Here is an 18,140-nt window from a genome sequence, read left to right as displayed (position 1 = left end):
AATATTTTTGGTGGGGTGGGAGAGGACCGTAGCTCGGGCAGGTGAACGGGGGTGTAGGAGCAGCAGTTGGGAACCTGGGTGTCTGCAGGAGAGCATCACTGCGTGCCTGATTTACGGTCTAGCCCTTAAATAGAGTTTCAAGGTGGGATCCAGGCTGTTGCAGGTTTTTAGGGTCAGGGCTGAAAAATATAGTCCAGATGCAATGCTGCATGGATGAGCCATCTGTTAAGTGTCCTGTCAATGTGTAGAACACTTCATAAAGTGAATGCATCAAAATCAATGCATGCTGCTAGAAACGGAAACCCCCGGTTAGAGTTTGGAAAACATGTAACTATAGGAACACCTCGAGAGATCTATTTTCTTCACTAGCTCAGAATTGCCGTGTAATGTTCAATATGGTGGGATGCTTCCCAAAAGAGAAATTACAACGATGTGTAAAACGATTTGGGAGCAGCAAACTGTCCATCCGTTCGCATTCATAACCTCCAGCTCACTGGACCAATGTGGTTCCTTTAGTTTGTGTTTCAACTATCGATTAATGATCCATGAATAGTGCATCTGAGGGCACTTGTTTTACTACATGTCAGACAGAACCACACACAGTCAAATGAAATGGATGGAAGGAGAGGAAAACTACAGGCAAAGGTACGTATGTAGTGTAATCCTCTTGCTTCTTAAACTTTCTTAATCACAATCTAATTCAAATGCCAAGGATGAAGCATGGACTGTTCATTCTTGAGCGCTCTGTTCCACTCATATTCACGCGTGGCTTCTGGGTGTCCACCTATGGAGCATGCTGCCAGCGGTACCATAGCATGAAGCATCTTGTCATGGCTATGTCGGATTATTCACCATAAAAATAACCTGGAAAAAACACCCAAGTTACTTAATAAGTAAAGTTTTTTTAATTTCTAATTATTTTTAGGATTTTATGATGCCTGTGTAACACCTTAAAAACCCCTGCTCACCTTAAGAGATTCCTGCAGACCCTGCCAAAACCTTATTGTGCTTCCCAAAGACTCAAATGTATCATTAAACGATTACATGCTTTTAAAGTTCCCCACACAACTCTAGATATCCCGTGTACCCTAAGGAACCCCCAAGTGTCTCAAAAAACCTCGCATACCCCCCCCCTCCCCAAGAGAAAACCTTTTGTCTTTACCCAAAAGCGTGACAGAAACGAGTCCAACGCTGTCTTCCCCACCGGCTACAAGCGGAAATGCTCCCCAGTAATTAGACGATAATGATATTTTAAGTTGTACAGACAAGATCAACAGCCCCAACTGTGAATGGTGTTACAATATCACATATGGATAATGAGGTCCTCTCCATGCAAAGTTTCGAGCCAATATAGTGCTGTAAAGGTTAGATTCTGAATTGGATTTGGAGTTTTTTTGAATTTGGAATTGTTTTTGATCAATTGATCAAATTGATCAATTTGAAATTGTTTTTCTTGAGGAATCTCACATAAAAAAAAACATTTTTTTTAGCTCATTGAAGAGTATATATATATATATATATATATATGTATATATATATATATATATATATATATATATATGTATATATATATACATATATATATATATATATATGTATATATATATATATATATATATATATATATATATATATATATATGTATATATATATATATATATATATATATATATATATATATGTATATATATATATATATATATATATATATATATATATATGTATATATATATATATATATATATATATATATATATATATATATATATATATATATATATATATATATATATATATATATATATATATGTATATATATATATATATATATATATATATATATATATATATATATATATATATATATATATATATATATATATATATATATATATATATGAAAATGGACTTTTACATTAATTAAAAAGACATTAGTAGATCATAGACAAATGTATATTAAGTGAGCCTGGGTTCCCTTCATCATGAGCCAGCGATTCCAATAGGAACACGAGCAGGGCAAGGCACCTTTTGAGTTTATAATTCCAGTGCGTATTTTATAAAAGTTATTGGCTTGCCTTTAGAATGTAATTTTTTTTGTCTCTGAAAATGCATGCAAGCAATTAAGATCCTTACAAACAGTAAGCATGAATTCCCTGTTTGATTGCATCTTTACATGGAAGAAGCACGTTCATCCTGGTCGACTGGAGTGTGGAGTTGGGCGAAGCTGGCGCATCCCCTGATTGATGCTCAGCTGGGACACAGCCAATCCAGTCCCTTCATGAGTATAGTGGAAAGGATCGCCATCAAGGCCCATTGCAGTGCACCAAGCACTCCTCCCTCCCGCATGCACCCTCTCAAGCTCCTCACTACCCCCACTCTCAAGCACAAACCCCCTCCTCCCCCCACTCCCACCTCATAGTCTCCGTTCCTGCCCTTACATCGCTGCGCCGTGGCAGGGCGGTGGCTGCTCGTGGGGACGACGTTGAAGACATGAGCACAGCAGTGCCGGTGAGTGGCTTAGAGGGGCTTGAGCCCCTGGGGCCGAAGTTACCAAATGCAAATTAGCTGCTCCTGTTTGCTTTTGGAATTCAGCAAGGTTGCTTAAACCTTTTAAAACAATTGTTCATTTTATACTTTGTTTTGTGGGCTGCATATAGGATTCAATCTCTTTCTTTACCTAATGCTCAACTCTCACACATTTCACAAGAGATTTGCACATTTTGCATGAGACCCATGCATTTCATTCATCCTTGATGAGTTTATCTTATTTCCCATCTTTATCAGCATCCTTTACCATGCCAACAAATCAACTACTTTCTGAATGACCAGAGTGGTTTTTTTGTACCTGGGAAGTTATCAAAGCATGAAAGTTTTAGTTTCACCAAACCTGTGTCAGCCTGATGTAAATGTGGAGTCGGAGATGACTGAGGGTAAACCTGGATTGGAATACGTCTGTCGCATTTGGTCTTCAGAAGATGCATTCACTTTGGCTTGAATGATCTCAGAGCTTTCTTAGCTTACCCACAGGTATTACCACCATGCTGATTAAATCGGATGCCGTGACAAGATGAAATGCGCCCAAAGCCAATATTCTCTGCCACTCTGTGTGTTCATGGAACCAGCTGCGGCTCCGTATGAATTACATGTGCACTAATAGGGGCCTTCACTCGATCTCATTTCACGATCACTCTGGAGTTCAGAAAAATTATTTGACACGAACACAATGTCTGTCCAGCAGAATGCTATGTAGGCTTAATATCAAGACATCCAAGTAGACCTATCATTGTCTTAGCATGCCTGTTGGCAGTCCTGAGAGGACTTTGCTATGGTTCTTGCATCCAAAGGTGGACAGTTGGTTACCATGTGAGTGTGCCCTTAGTCATGACTTACAACTTTAAAACTTTAAGAAACCTCGTAATTTATTATTTTAGACCCCAATGCTGCATCTTTACCTGGAAGTTGTACTTACCTTGACATAATTGCGCAAACAGTACGAGTTATACCTCTGCGAGTGCAAAGGTTTGCTCATTGCTGAGAATAATAAATCATTTCTGCAATTCTGCTTAAGACAAGTCTTTTAGCCATTGTGTGTACAAGTGGGAAGTTTGGGAAGTATGGAACAGCTCCCATGCTTGGGGTCCAAAGAAGTCCAGCCATCTCGGCCCTTGGCCATTTCTGCACTCTGCAGATAAGTTTGTGAAATTTAAAAAAACAGCTCAGCCAAGAGCTGTTCTTAACCTCAGAAGCCTTTAAGGTTACACCACCGTATCACTGAAAAAGGGCACTAGATCATCAGGAAACTATTTTAATAGCATGACCAATGGTCTTCGTTTTCACCACTTTGTATATATTCAAACACAGAAAGATCGTTTCATATGGAGTATATCGACACCACTGTTATGGTCATGCAGATGCAGACGTAACAATAATTAAAGTGTTTATTACCAGTATGATAAAAAAAATTAGTCAAAAAGTTTTTCTCCTCCAAAGATTATTCCATTGATTTAAAATCAACTCACCCACTGGTCAGGATGCCTGACACCAGTTGTAAATGGTATATAAAAGGAATAACATAATCTGTGCTGTTTCGCTGATGCAGGACCATTCCTTCAAGCTTGGGGAGAGGAGGTCCTTTTGACTTTGACCAATGACGTCATTGGTAGATTTCCACCATCCCTTCCTTCCCATGGCGGGATATTCAAACATCTCAATTACATCTTCTGTTGATATTCAAATCATAAGTCAACAGTCCTCATAAGTTATTAGGATTTTGGCCCTTTTAAATCTCTCTGCTCCTCATAAACCAGAGCACCCTCTTCTTGTAAAAGGATGATGTCATTAATCCAGAAACTAAGCGTTCCAGTGTGCCAGTGCCGCCTCGTGTGCAGGAAACCAATTAATCTCCAACCCATTATTTTTTTTATTTTACGACTGTTGAAAATGAGAATCTGCTAAACTAAACGTTGGTGATGACTTTGGAGCTGAATTTCAAATCTGAGTGAACTCAACTCACTTGATCATTCACATCCAGGGCGGTTTATTTTGCCTTCTCAAATCCAATCTTATTGTTTGCTTCATCAATGTTTCCTTTCCTTAGCTTAACTTTGGAGATTTGATGCTTGGGCTTAACAGCAGGGTGTTCATTGCACACTGGTGCCATTGTCCCATCCTCTTTACACAAAAGAGTTCAAAGAACACAATACCCCACACAGTGGTACTTCAATTTTAATAAAATTAGTACGTGCCCGTACGTGCGTGGCCGTACGTGTTAAAGAAAAAAACAACAAAAAAAAACATTCAAACCGCGAGCCAGAAACAACAACCACACAGGCCGTTCCTTCGCTCTCACATGCCCGTACGTGCGTGGCCGTACGTGCAAACCAAAAAAAACAACTTTCAAACAACCACACAGGCCGTTCCTTTGCTCTCGTAAACGACAACTGAATTGGGGCATTGTGTTTATCTATAAATGTGCATAAGAAATCGAGAAATGATTAGAATACAGTAAGTCATCACTATCCGGAAGTGGTGCGTTCCTGTACGGAATGTTCACTTGCATTCCACGAATTATCGCTTGCATTGAAGTAACAACTGCTGTGATACTTACACACACAGAGTTAATTATAATCAAAATTAAAATTAAGTTTACCTCCCTGACTTTGCTTGCCATGACATTCGCTGCCATTGACCATTGCCACTCCTACGCCACGGTAACTAAGGCACGATCCCCCATCGTAACCGGCACGGCACGTGACGTCATCGTCGGCTGGCCGCGCACCGGCCTACGCAGCAATGTGTCCTTTCATTGGTTTGGTAAATAAATGGCCATAACTTGGGAAGCACTTGTCCGATTAATATCAAACCTTGAAAAGCCACATCCACAGGGACCCAGCAATATACCTGGCAAGTTTCAATTAGATCGGGCCAGTGGTTGTCGAGAAACAGTGGTCACAGACACACACACAGACTGCTGGAATTATAGATCGATAATGATTTTCACGATTGTTAAAAAAAGAAATTTGAAAATATAGTGCTGTTGAAGTAATTCAGAAGCAGTTCCGAACAGGACCCTTATACACCACCCCATTGAAACTTTATTTAAATTTAAGGACTGCAAAACTGGAGGTTTTTGAAAGTATTATGACAGGCGATTTGTGTTTGACATTCTTCAAGTGTATAATTAAATTAAAATAAAATAAAGATTGTAAAAGTCATATAAATAAAGGAATTCAGATTTTACCGCCGTTTTCTTCAGCATCTATTACATCACCTTATCTCACACATTACATTAGTTATTTGTGCCTGTTGTTTGTGTCCTTTATGACATCCTTAACAACAGTATATTTCCTGTTTGGAATGATTTTCAATTTTGTTTGACTGCAGGCTGGGAGACAGAGTAAAAATATTATGCCATTCCTCTCTGCCCATGCACGATCGGGTGAAATCCAAAGCCACAGTACGGTAAAATGGCATATTTATTGTCTTCCTATTCATGTTGAAAATATAACATTCGATTTAAATAAGTTGTTCCTTGATCATAAACTGACGATCATAAACTGATAAGACAGACAGGGGGATGGACGATCATGAACCAATTGCTGAACCCTACTTTTCACTTTGCATGCATGGGGTAATAATATGCTTCGGTCTTCAAACATCAGTTTATGATTGAGGCACAACTTAATTTCAATTGAATGTTATATTTTCAACATAAACAGGAAAACGAACCTGTAGTTCCGCAGTACTTTGGCTCTAAATTTGTTCCGATTGCGCATGCACAGAGAGTAGTGGGATTTTTTTTACTCTATCTGCCTGCCTGGCTGTCAAACAAAATTGAAAATCATTTCAAACAAGAAACACTATTTTAAAGGATGTCAGAAAGGACACAAATAACAGGCATGAATAACTAATGTAACGTGTTAGATAAGGTGGTGTAAAAGACAACGGTGATAAACTTCCAAATTTGTCTTTTTCTTCAACCTTCAAAATCTTTATTTTATTTCAGTTGAATTATATCCTTGAACACTGGAGAACACAAATCGCCTTCTTGGCACTTTCAAAACACTTCCGTTTGGCAGTATTTGGACAATATTACAGCATTTTGCGTTATCATGACCAATCAAATTTGCCACCCATAAACCCCACCTATGTCCTTGTTTTTCAAGACAGCTCCCTAATTTTGTTTGTTTGTCTCTCTGTCTATCCAAACGATTTTTTCTTCAACTACTCGACTAGGAACCATAAAACAAATTCATTATGAAGGTCGTTGTCCGAGGAGATCCAGTTGCATATTATTTTTTCCCATTACGAATAATCTTAGATGTTTTTTTAGATCCTCGTGGAGGATCTCTAAGTCTTACTCACGTTGTTGTTCCTCATCTTCTTCTTGTGGACTTTTTCGTTTCACAGCCTACAGTTTTCATCGAAACTTCCTGAAACTTGGCATATATATGTAAAAATACCATGTGCAGACAGTAACCATCTCCGATTTTGAAAATTTCTCCTAGAAAAAAAGTTATGACGTCAAAATATCTCCGCTAATGGAAATCGCCGAAAAAATTATCTCTGAAACTAGGCAAGCTTTTTGAATTCTGTTTGCGGGAATCGAACAGGGCATTAGCAGAGATTAATTACCGCACATATGATACATCACTATGACGTCATATAAATTTTTATGACGTCATTCTTATTTTTTGTTTCACAACCCAGAGTTTTCATCAGATCTTCATGAAACTTGCCATGTATATGCAGAAAGGCCACGCGCAGGTAGTAATCACCTCCGATTTTGGAAATTCTTCCTAGAAAAAACGTTGACATAATATCGCCACTAATGGAAATCGCCTGTACCATTATTTCCGAAACTAGGCAAGCTGTTTGAATTTTGTTTGCGGGAATCGAGCCGGGCATTAGCACAGATAATTTATCGCAAACCTGATACATCACAATGACGTCATATTCGTTTTTCTGACGTCACCATTAAGAGGACGAGGATCTTAGCTCATTTGAACTTGTTTTTTTTAATCATTAATCTTACTTAACCACAACTTTTACTGAAGAATCGCGAGATGACAGAACCTCGCAAGATTGTGAATTAAAAGTGTTTTCTTAAACTTACTTTTAATATTGTTCTGAATGAACAGAACAATAATGTTGTTAACGGGAAGAAAGGGGAAGAGATTGTGAATTTAATGTTCCGTCTTTATTTACTTTTAACATTGTTCTTAATGAACGTAAAGAGGAAAAAGTTAGGAACAATGCAGGCATGTTTTAATTATTGAGGCTTTCCATATCTTCGTGATCGTGTCGTTTCAGACTATCATTTGTGCCGAACTAAATTCAAATGTTTGATGCTTACGTTAAAAGGATGTGATGAACCCTTTTTGAATTGAATTGCCATTGGATAAAAAAAATTTCTGTTTCCTGTGGACAATAAAAATATAGAAATGATAGACTGAAAGGCCTCCTTTTGTGCCAAAGTTCCTTGTGTAAAATTATTGGAATGGGAACAAAGGGGAAGGGGAGGACAGAAAGTTTGGGGTTGGAGGCATTGAGTTTGGAGTGGGGTTAGAGAGTTGAGAAAGGGAGGTTGGGGTGCTAGGAGGGAAGGGGGGGGGGAGATTTGAGGACTTGAAGAAGAAAGGGGAGAGGAGAGCAATTGGGGTTGGGGGGGGGCAGAGAGTTGGGAGAGGGTGGTTGAGGCTTTGTTGGAGAGGGGGACAGTTGGAGACCTGGGCTTTGGGACTTGTTGAAGGAAGGGGAAGAGGATGACTAAGTTGGATTGAGGTTGGTGGGGGGGTTGAGGAAAGGAGGAAGAGATGACAGAGTTGTGGTGTAGGTGCCGAGCGGGGATAGAGAGTTGGCCGAGGAGGGTTGAGGCTTTGGGGGGAGTTTGGGGCTTGTGGTGAAAAAAGGGGGGGGGGGGTTGAGCACTTGGTTTGGGAGAGGTTGAGGACTTGATGTCACACTTTACATTGGATTAGAGGGAATTTCCACAGGTTCTTGCTCGTATTATATTAAATCCCATAACTGTGGCATTAAAAATATTACCCATGCATTGCATCTTCCATTAAACGGAAATAGGGCTGTGGAGCCATTGCAAACAGAATAAGCGAGCTATGTTTAATGGATGAGCGTTCGATTACTGGGCTGGTAAAAGGATTACCAATTAAGCATTTGGGGCTGAATGACAGATGGATTATTTTCTACACGAGAAAAAGATACCATGTTATAATAACAATACATAGTCTGAAACACACCTTGTGACAATTATGATTCCATACATAAATATTAATATAGTAATGCATTAACATATCTTTGGGAGTTTTGTTTTGTTTGTCGCTGCAGGTTGATGCTCCACTTGTGAGTTGAATCGGTGAGTGCTTCATTAAGCAACTCGAGCTTAGTTCAAAATTAACGTGGTGATGGGATGGACTACCTTTTGGCCTTTTAACAACAATGGCAATATCAGGTGACATATATGTTATTTAAGACGCCAAAATGCTCATGATGGGGAAAGAGCAATTAATCAATGAGCATCCATATCTTTTATTTGGTATTGTTACGAATTTGGAATTCAATTGCACTCACCATACATGTTCCCTGAGTCAGCTATGTCGATAAGTGCATGTTCCCTAGATAGCTCACCTTCCATCGTTGAAATGTTTTGAAATCGATTAGATGCGCTGCGGATCGATTTAATAGTTAGGGAGCGAACAATGGAGACGTCCCTCCCCCTCTTTTGCAAAGAGGAAGAAGAACCTTGCGGTGACGTCAACAACTCCCTCCCACCCGTGGTTGAGCGGGGGGGGGGGTGGATCACGAGGGCATGAGTGACGCCGGGTGCGGGGGAGGGGGTGCAAAGGATAAAGAGGACATCTTTTCTTTGTTCAAAAGAGAGTTCGTGGGAGTCCCGTGGTTGGGCTGAGTTCGTGGGCTGAGTTCGTGAAAGTCCCATGTAAAGAGTTCGTAAAGAGTCCCGTGGGAGTCCCGTGGTAGGGCTGAGTTCGTGGGAGTCCCGTGGGAGGAGTAAGCTTTTTGCTTCGGCTGGCTCAGTGAGCTTCGGCTGCTGCTTTGTTTTGGAAGGAACTTGAGCCGGTTGTTCGGCTCGAGCTGCGAGTGGAGGCTTCTTCCTCTTCTTCTTAGTTCGTGGAGCTTTTTGTTCTCCATTTTGTTTCCCGGCTTGGTGCAACACATCGGCCTCTTCTTGGAGTTGGATCCTTGGGGAAGCGACGATCGACAGGAAGGATCGGCGCCTCGTCTCACCGGCACGTGTTGAGAAGCGCGGGAGGATTCGCGGGAGCTGGGGAAGGATCCCGGCGATTGGATCCAGCTCACTCTCACTGGAGCCCGGGTCCGGACAAGTTGAAGACCACACGAGGTGGAAAGGTTCGAGTCAAGCTCTGAGTTTCAGCTCACCTGTCCTCCGAGCTGGAGCTCGTGATTAAAGTCCTCAGCCACCGTTTTGTGTGTGTGTGTGTGTGTGTGTGTGTGTGTGTGTGTGTGTGTGTGTGTGTGTGTGCGTGTGTGTGTGTGCGCGCGCGTACATGTCCGTGGGCCTCTGTAATAGGTTCTATCAGGTTCTATGGTTCTATCAGGCTTTCCTTTGTTCTCGAGCCTGTTTCCAAAACATTTGGTTATTTCTCTCGCTGAAGGATTCAGAGACGGTGTTGCATTTGAGTCCGTTTGTTTGTCTGTCAGACAAACAAACAGTCTGTCTGTCTGTTTGTCAGCACAGAACTTTTGTGTTGTTATCCGCGTTAACTTGGCAATTTAGAAAACACATTCACTCGGAAATATAGAAAACACGTTCACTCGGTAATTTAGAAAACATGATCACTCGGTACCTGCTACAGGTACCATGTAAACCTGTACTAACCTGTTCCATGGTCGGGTTGTTGGCGACTAAACCGTCTCCCCCACCACGTTTTGTGGTGAGGGGGGTGTTTGGATATGGACACCCAGCAGGATTTAAAACAAAACCTGTCAAAGGGCGGAGGAGCTCTGTGTGAGCCAACGACCATCCATATCTAGTGCCCAACTGTGTCTGCAGACGTCCTCCTGCAGTTGGGTGACTTCTTATTAGGAGGTTGGTGGCAGGATTTGCACTCCGGCCACCGTAAAACCCTTCATTCCGCAAAACGTAAAAACGCAAAAAAATCTGAAAACCCACTCCGTGGGAGTACCTCCTGTGCAGCTTCCCTTCGCAGGGCAGCTCACTGGATGACGGGATTGGGGCAAAGCCTTCGGGACCCCCAATCTTTGATCGGAGGGAAACCATAGGGTAACATCCCTGGGTCAGATTGCGGGAGAGTGTGTCGGAGTGGTGCTGAGGTGTCGTCCACCAGACGGCGGTCTCCTTGGGTTAACCTGAGGCGGTCCCTTCGGGTGGGTGCCTGGAATGTCCTATCCCTAAGAGAGGATGATCACCTGTCTCTGTTATCATCTGAGCTCAAGCGTTTGGACATCGGGATTGCAGCTCTCTCTGAGGTTCTGAGACCGGATTGCGGAGAGATAATGGTGGGTGGTTACACCTACTATTGGTCTGGTCGCTCTGATGGTTACCATACCCAAGGAGTTGCTGTAGCTGTGTCCAATAAGCTGACCCCAATGATAATTGAGGTAACACCGGTCAACGAGCGTATTATGAGATTAAGGATTCGTCACTCCTTAGGTGTCATTTCCCTGGTCTGTGTTTATGCTCCGACTGAGGCGAGTGATCTCACCGTGAAGGATGCATTCTACGCCACACTCGAGTCTGTGGTTGATCAGTGCCCCAGACGAGATACACTTCTAGTCTTGGGGGATTTCAATGCATCGACTGGAACTGATAGGGATGGTTATGAGGTGTGTGTTGGTCCCCATGGGTCAGGAACTATGAACCAGAATAGCACTAAGTTCCTTGACTTTGCAAGAAGTCATGGACTTAGGGTGGCTGGTTCATGGTTTCAGCGCCCACAAGCTCATCGCTGGACTTGGTATTCCAACGCTGGCGGAGTGGCAAAGGAGATTGACCATATCCTCATTGACGGTCGTTGGAGGATGATCCAGAACTGCAGGGTCTACCGGAGTGCTCAGTTCCTCAATACTGACCACAGGCTTGTTGTAGCAACTCTAAAGCTGCACCTTAAATCCTGGAGAATGGTACCATCCCAGCCTAGGCTGGATGTTGCCAAGCTCAGGGATGAGAGAGTAGCTGAGGAGTTTGCGAACAGGCTGAGTGGACACTTGGGGGGTCTGGGTGCTTTGGGGGGTCCTGAAGAGTTGTGGAGCGCCTTCAAGACCACCGTCCTTGATGTTGCCGGTGGATGTCTTGGAACTCACCGCAGGGCAAAGAAAAATTTTGTCTCTGGAGGGACACTGGATACCATTGATCAGAGTCGCAGGGCCAGGCTGAATGGCAGAGCTGAGCTGTTCAGGGAGCTGAGGCGTAAAACTGTACGTGCACTGAGGGTGGACAAGGAGGCCTATGTGCGAGGAATCTGTGAGGGGGTAGAGCATCACCTGTGGACAGGTGATTCTCGTCCCGCTTACAGGGGAATTTGCGCATTACGTTCATCCAAGCCCATCCCTCGGAGCACTGCAGTTCGAGCAGAGAGTGGTAGGCTCTTGACAGAGGAGTCTGAAGTGAAGGCCCGCTGGGCCGGTTACTTTGAGCGGTTGTACCAGGCTGATCCCCCAGCTGTCGAGTTGGACGTCAAGGGTGTTACAATCCCTGTTGCTGACCCTCAAATCAACTGTGGTCCACCTTCGCTTGTGGAAACACGGGCTGCGGTGAACCAGTTGAAACGGGGCAAAGCTCCAGGGATCTGTGGCATCCATGCCGAACTTCTCAAGGCTGGTGGAAATGCTGCACTCGTGTCGTTGCATGCAGTTTTGTGCTCTGCCTGGAACACAGGCATCATCCCAACTGACTGTAAGAGAGGCCTTGTTGTCCCTCTCTGGAAAGGGAAGGGTGATCGCCAAGACTGCAACAACTACCGAGGGGTGACGCTGCTCTCAGTGCCAGGCAAGGTCTTTGCTCGGATAATTCTTGATAGGGTTCGCCACCATCTGCTTGAGCATCAGCGTCCAGAGCAGTCAGGCTTTACACCAAAGAGGTTGACCGTATCCTTGCACTTCGTGTCCTCACTGAACGCAGACGAGTTTCGGCAGGGGCTGCTTGCAGCCTATGTTGATCTCTGTAAAGCGTTCGATTCAGTGAATCGGGATGTCCTCTGGAGGATTCTTGGTCTTCGTGGGGTGCCACCAAAACTGATCAATCTGATGTCTGAACTCTACTCTGGGACTGAGAGTGCTGTGAAGTGTGGTGGTACCACCTCTGACTTATTTACAGTTGTTACTGGAGTTCATCAGGGATGTGTACTTGCCCCCACACTTTTCAGCACTTGTATGGACTGGATTTTAGGGAGGATGTCGGAGAGATCAAGTTGCGGTGCATCGTTTGGGAATGTAAAGATCTCGGACCTTGATTTTGCAGATGATGCAGTCATCTTTGCGGAGACTTTAGACATCCTTTTGGGGGCCCTCGAGGTGCTGAATGAGGAGTCGGAGCCGCTGGGATTACGGGTTTCTTGGGTCAAAACTAAGATCCAGGCTTTCGGTGACATCTTGGATGCTGCTGTCCTGTCTGTGTCTGTTTGTGGTGAGGATGTTGAGGTCGTGGAGAGATTCACTTACCTTGGCAGTGATATTCATGTCTCTGCTGGCTGCGAGTCAATAGACGTCTGGGTCGGGCCTGGGGAGTCATGGATTCACTGGATCATGGGGTGTGGCGCTGCCGGTACCTGTGCGGGAGGACGAAAGTCCAAGTCTTCAGGTCCTTGGTACTTCCAGTCTTGCTCTATGGGTGCAAGACTTGGACTCTGACCAAGGATCTGAGACGGAGACTTATTTCCTTTGGTACCAGGTCTCTTCGGAGAATCCTTGGATATCGCTGGTCGGATTTTGTATCCAACGAGCGGTTGCTGAGAGAGAATCGGATGAGATTTGTTACCTGCATAGTCCGTGAGCGTCAGTTGCGGCTGTATGGACATGTGGCTCGTTTTCCTGACGCTGATCGTGCTTACCAGATTCTCTCAGTGAGGGAGTCTCATGAGTGGAGGAGGCCAGTGGGCCGACCACGTGCCTCATGGTTGCAGCAGGTTGACCATCATCTCAAGGAGATGGGGATGGGTCTGGCATCTGCCTGGGGGATGGCCAGATGGAGGCCCCTGGAGTACCGGCGGAAAGTGGACGCAGCGACGCGCTGTTCTGGCACATGCTCCCATACCTGACCTGACCTGTTCACTCGGTAATTTAGAAAACACGTTCACTCGGAAATATGGAAAACGCGTTAACTTGGCAATTTATAAAACAAGTTCACTCGGTAATTTAGAAAACACGTTCACTCGGTAATTTAGAAAACACGTTCACTTGGTAATTTAGAAAACATGTTCACTCGGTAATTTGGAAAACGCGTTCACTCGGTAATGTAGAAAACACGTTCACTCGGAAATTTAGAAAACACGTTCACTCGGAAATATAGAAAACACGTTCACTCGGGAATGTAGAAAACACGTTCACTCGGAAATTTAGAAAACATGTTCACTCGGAAATATAGAAAACACGTTCACTCGGTAATTTAGAAAACACGTTTATTCGGTAATTTAGAAAACACGCTCACTCGGCAATATAGAAAAACACTTTCACTTGGTAATTTAGAAAACACGTTCACTCAGTAATTTAGAAAACTTGTTCACTCTGTAATTTAGAAAACACGTTCACTTGGTAATTTAGAAAACATGTTCACTCGGTAATTTGGAAAACGCGTTCACTCTTAATGTAGAAAACACGTTCACTCAGAAATATAGAAAACACGTTCACTCGGTAATTTAGAAAACTTGTTCACTCAGTAATTTAGAAAACACGTTCACTTGGTAATTTAGAAAACATGTTCACTCGGTAATTTGGAAAACGCGTTCACTCGGAAATTTAGAAAACAAGTTCACTCGGAAATATAGAAAACACGTTCACTCGGAAATATAGAAAACACATTCACTCGGAAATATAGAAAACACATTCACTCGGTAATTTAGAAAACACGTTCACTCGGTAATTTAGAAAACACGTTTATTCGGTAATTTAGAAAACACGCTCACTCGGCAATATAGAAAAACACTTTCACTTGGTAATTTAGAAAACACGTTCACTCAGTAATTTAGAAAACTTGTTCACTCTGTAATTTAGAAAACACGTTCACTTGGTAATTTAGAAAACATGTTCACTCGGTAATTTGGAAAACGCGTTCACTCGGTAATGTAGAAAACACGTTCACTCGGAAATTTAGAAAACACGTTCACTCGGAAATATAGAAAACACGTTCACTCGGAAATATAGAAAACATGTTCACTCGGTAATTTAGAAAACTTGTTCACTCAGTAATTTAGAAAACACGTTCACTTGGTAATTTAGAAAACATGTTCACTCGGTAATTTGGAAAACGCGTTCACTCGGTAATGTAGAAAACACGTTCACTCGGAAATTTAGAAAACATGTTCACTCGGAAATATAGAAAACATGTTCACTCGGAAATATAGAAAACATGTTAACTTGGCAATTTAGAAAACACGTTCACTCGGTAATTTAGAAAACATGTTCACTCGGTAATTTAGAAAACACGTTCACTCGGTAATTTAGAAAACACGTTCACTCCGTAATTTAGAAAACACGTTCACTCCATGATTTAGAAAACACATTCACTTGGAAATATCGAAAACACGTTAACTTGCCAATTTAGAAAACACGTTCACTCGGAAATATAGAAAACACATTCACTCAGAAATATAGAAAACACGTTCACTCGGTAATTTAGAAAACACGTTCACTCGGTAATTTAGAAAACACGTCCACTCGGTAATTTAGAAAACACGTTCACTCGGTAATTTAGAAAACACGTTCACTCGGTAATTTAGAAAACACGTTCACTCCGTAATTTAGAAAACACGTTCACTCCGTAATTTAGAAAACACGTTCACTCCATGATTTAGAAAACACATTCACTTGGAAATATCGAAAACACGTTAACTTGCCAATTTAGAAAACACGTTCACTCGGAAATATAGAAAACACGTTCACTCGGTAATTTAGAAAACACGTTCACTCGGAAATATAGAAAACACGTTCACTCGGTAATTTAGAAAACTTGTTCACTCAGTAATTTAGAAAACACGTTAACTCGGTAATTTAGAAAACACGTTAACTCGGTAATTTAGAAAACACATTAACTCGGTAATTTAGAAGACAATTTTGCAATCTTCTCAGAAATCGGGTGACATAGCATGAACCACTCACTTAGGGTGACGATGCACGAACCGCTCACTCAGGGTGATGGAGCACGAACCGCTCGCTCAGGTTCACGAAGCACGAACCGCTCGCTTAGGGTGACAGATCATGAACCGCTCGCTCAGGGTGACGGAGCACGAACCACTCGCTCAGAGTGACGGAGCATGAACCGCTCACTCAGGGTGACTGAGCACGAACTACTCGTTCAGGGTGATGGAGCATGAACTGCTCGCTCAGGGTGACGGAGCATGAACCGCTCGCTCAGGGTGACGGAGCATGAACCGCTCGCTCAGGGTGACGGAGCACGAACCGCTCGCTCAGGGTGACGGAGCATGAACCGCTCGCTCAGGGTGACGGAGCACGAACCGCTCGCTCAGGGTGACTGAGCACGAACCACTCAGAGCACGAAACGGACAAAGAGCAGATGCTTATCACTGCCTTCCATAATTAAACACAAGACAAGGGTACCCAGCAGAACATTCAGGGGGGAGAGAAATCCAGTCTCGGCTTTCCAAGGTAGATGTCGTCGTGTGTCAAATAAAATGTCCCGAAATGTGTGAGCGTGTCTTGGTCCGTTGCCAGCGCCCTGCCTTGCCGTGCACCTACTTGCAAACAGGCTTGAACATCAATCGACGTCACGTCATCACCCCCAGGACCCAGGTATGCCAAGAGCAGGTATCGAGCAGAACCAGCAGGAACGGTCCAATCATCACCCACCATGAGGAGTCCCCAGGAGCCACAACCAATAGACAGCTGTGAGGTGCTGTAATGCATTGTGAGGCACTGTGAGGAACTGTAAGGCACTGAGGCTGTCAACAACTCACCAACCGTCTGACTGGAACTGACTGGAGCTGAAAATAACCGTCACCCAGCTGCCACAAACTGTCAGAAAAACGGCCGCCCCATCTTTTTTATTGGCGGTCATTCTGGGCGGAGCCTCAAGCAGACATCAGACAAATCCACTTGCCTATTGGCACATCGTTGCATGTGACCAACCATCAACCTCGCGATCCTTCCTTCCTTACCAGAGTGAGATGCAACCCCAAATCAGCACAGGCCTGGCTTACTTTGTCATGTTTGTGGTGCTGGACGAACAGCAGAAAGCAGCCATTTGCCATAATTACTGAGCAAAAACGTGAAGCGCTCATAAAACGGCAACAACAACCATCATCTCTCCACTCAGCCCAACTAAAACAAGAGCCAGCAAGCATCCACAGAGCTGCCAAGCAGGGCATCAAATATCGATGGAAAAATGTGGACACCAACGTCTGAAAGTGGTGGGTGTCAGACGTCGATGGAAAATAGGTGGGTGAGGTAAATGATCCACAGCCATATTTGACCGTCAGAATAACTGCTCAGGAAAAGCCCACGGTGTGCTTAATCAAATGTTCTGTAAGTCTAAGGTATAAATAAATCATCCACCTCCAAGCCAATGTGTCCTGATGGAAAGGGGGTAGATGAGCCTCCATTGGGCTAACGTCTATCTCGCGTGCATCAATGTGTCTGTCGCAAAGAGAAAAAGGCCATCCCATAAGAAATGGAATCTATTCTATACCCTTCTCAATGCATCAAAGTTAGAATCCCCCCAGACATGGAGATGGGTCTATCTTGGACATGTATTTATGGAAATAATTGTCTGTTGACCTAAATGTTTGTATGCATTAGTCAGATCCGATTCTGAAATCCATAACAATACATATGTGTATGTATGTATATATATATATATATATATATATATACATATATATGATGTTTATATATACGTATATATATATATATATATACGTATATATAAACATCGTATATATATATATATATATATATACATATATATATATATATATATATATATATATATATATATATATATATATATATATATATATACTAAACATCTTATATATATATATATATATATATACTAAACATCTTATATATATATATATATATATATATATATATATATATATATATATATATATATATATATATATATATATATATATATATATATATATATATATATATATATATATATATATATATATATACTAAACATCTTATATATATATATATATATATATATATATATATATATATACTAAACATCTTATATATATATATATATATATATATATATATATATACTAAACATATTATATATATATATATATATATATATATATATATATATATATATATCTCTCTTCTTCTTCTTCTTTCGGCTGCTCCCGTACGGGGTCGCCACAGCGGATCATCCGTATGATCCGCATAGTGATTTGGCACATGTTTTACGCCGGATGCCCTTCCTGACGCAACCC

The 18,140-nt window shown here is 42.2% G+C and overlaps 1 protein-coding gene across 1 annotated transcript in view; it reads left to right on the top strand.

Annotated features, from left to right (window-relative positions):
• The first annotated feature begins 2,173 nt into the window (after nt 1-2,173).
• Nucleotides 2,174-18,140, top strand: part of LOC147026919 (IQCJ-SCHIP1 readthrough transcript protein-like) — a 215,288-nt gene continuing 199,321 nt past the window's right edge. The window contains 2 exon segments of the mRNA XM_085883595.1: nt 2,174-2,396; nt 2,399-2,508. Of these exon segments, the coding sequence (XP_085739721.1) occupies nt 2,174-2,396; nt 2,399-2,508 (333 nt within the window).

This window comes from Eptatretus burgeri, chromosome 5 (genome assembly GCF_056783735.1).
Source record: "Eptatretus burgeri isolate ZD-2024b chromosome 5, Ebu_testis_v1, whole genome shotgun sequence".
Lineage (NCBI taxonomy): Eukaryota > Metazoa > Chordata > Myxini > Myxiniformes > Myxinidae > Eptatretus > Eptatretus burgeri.
The sequence above is the reverse complement of the archived record's forward strand: the minus strand, read 5'-3'. Positions and strand labels throughout refer to the sequence as shown.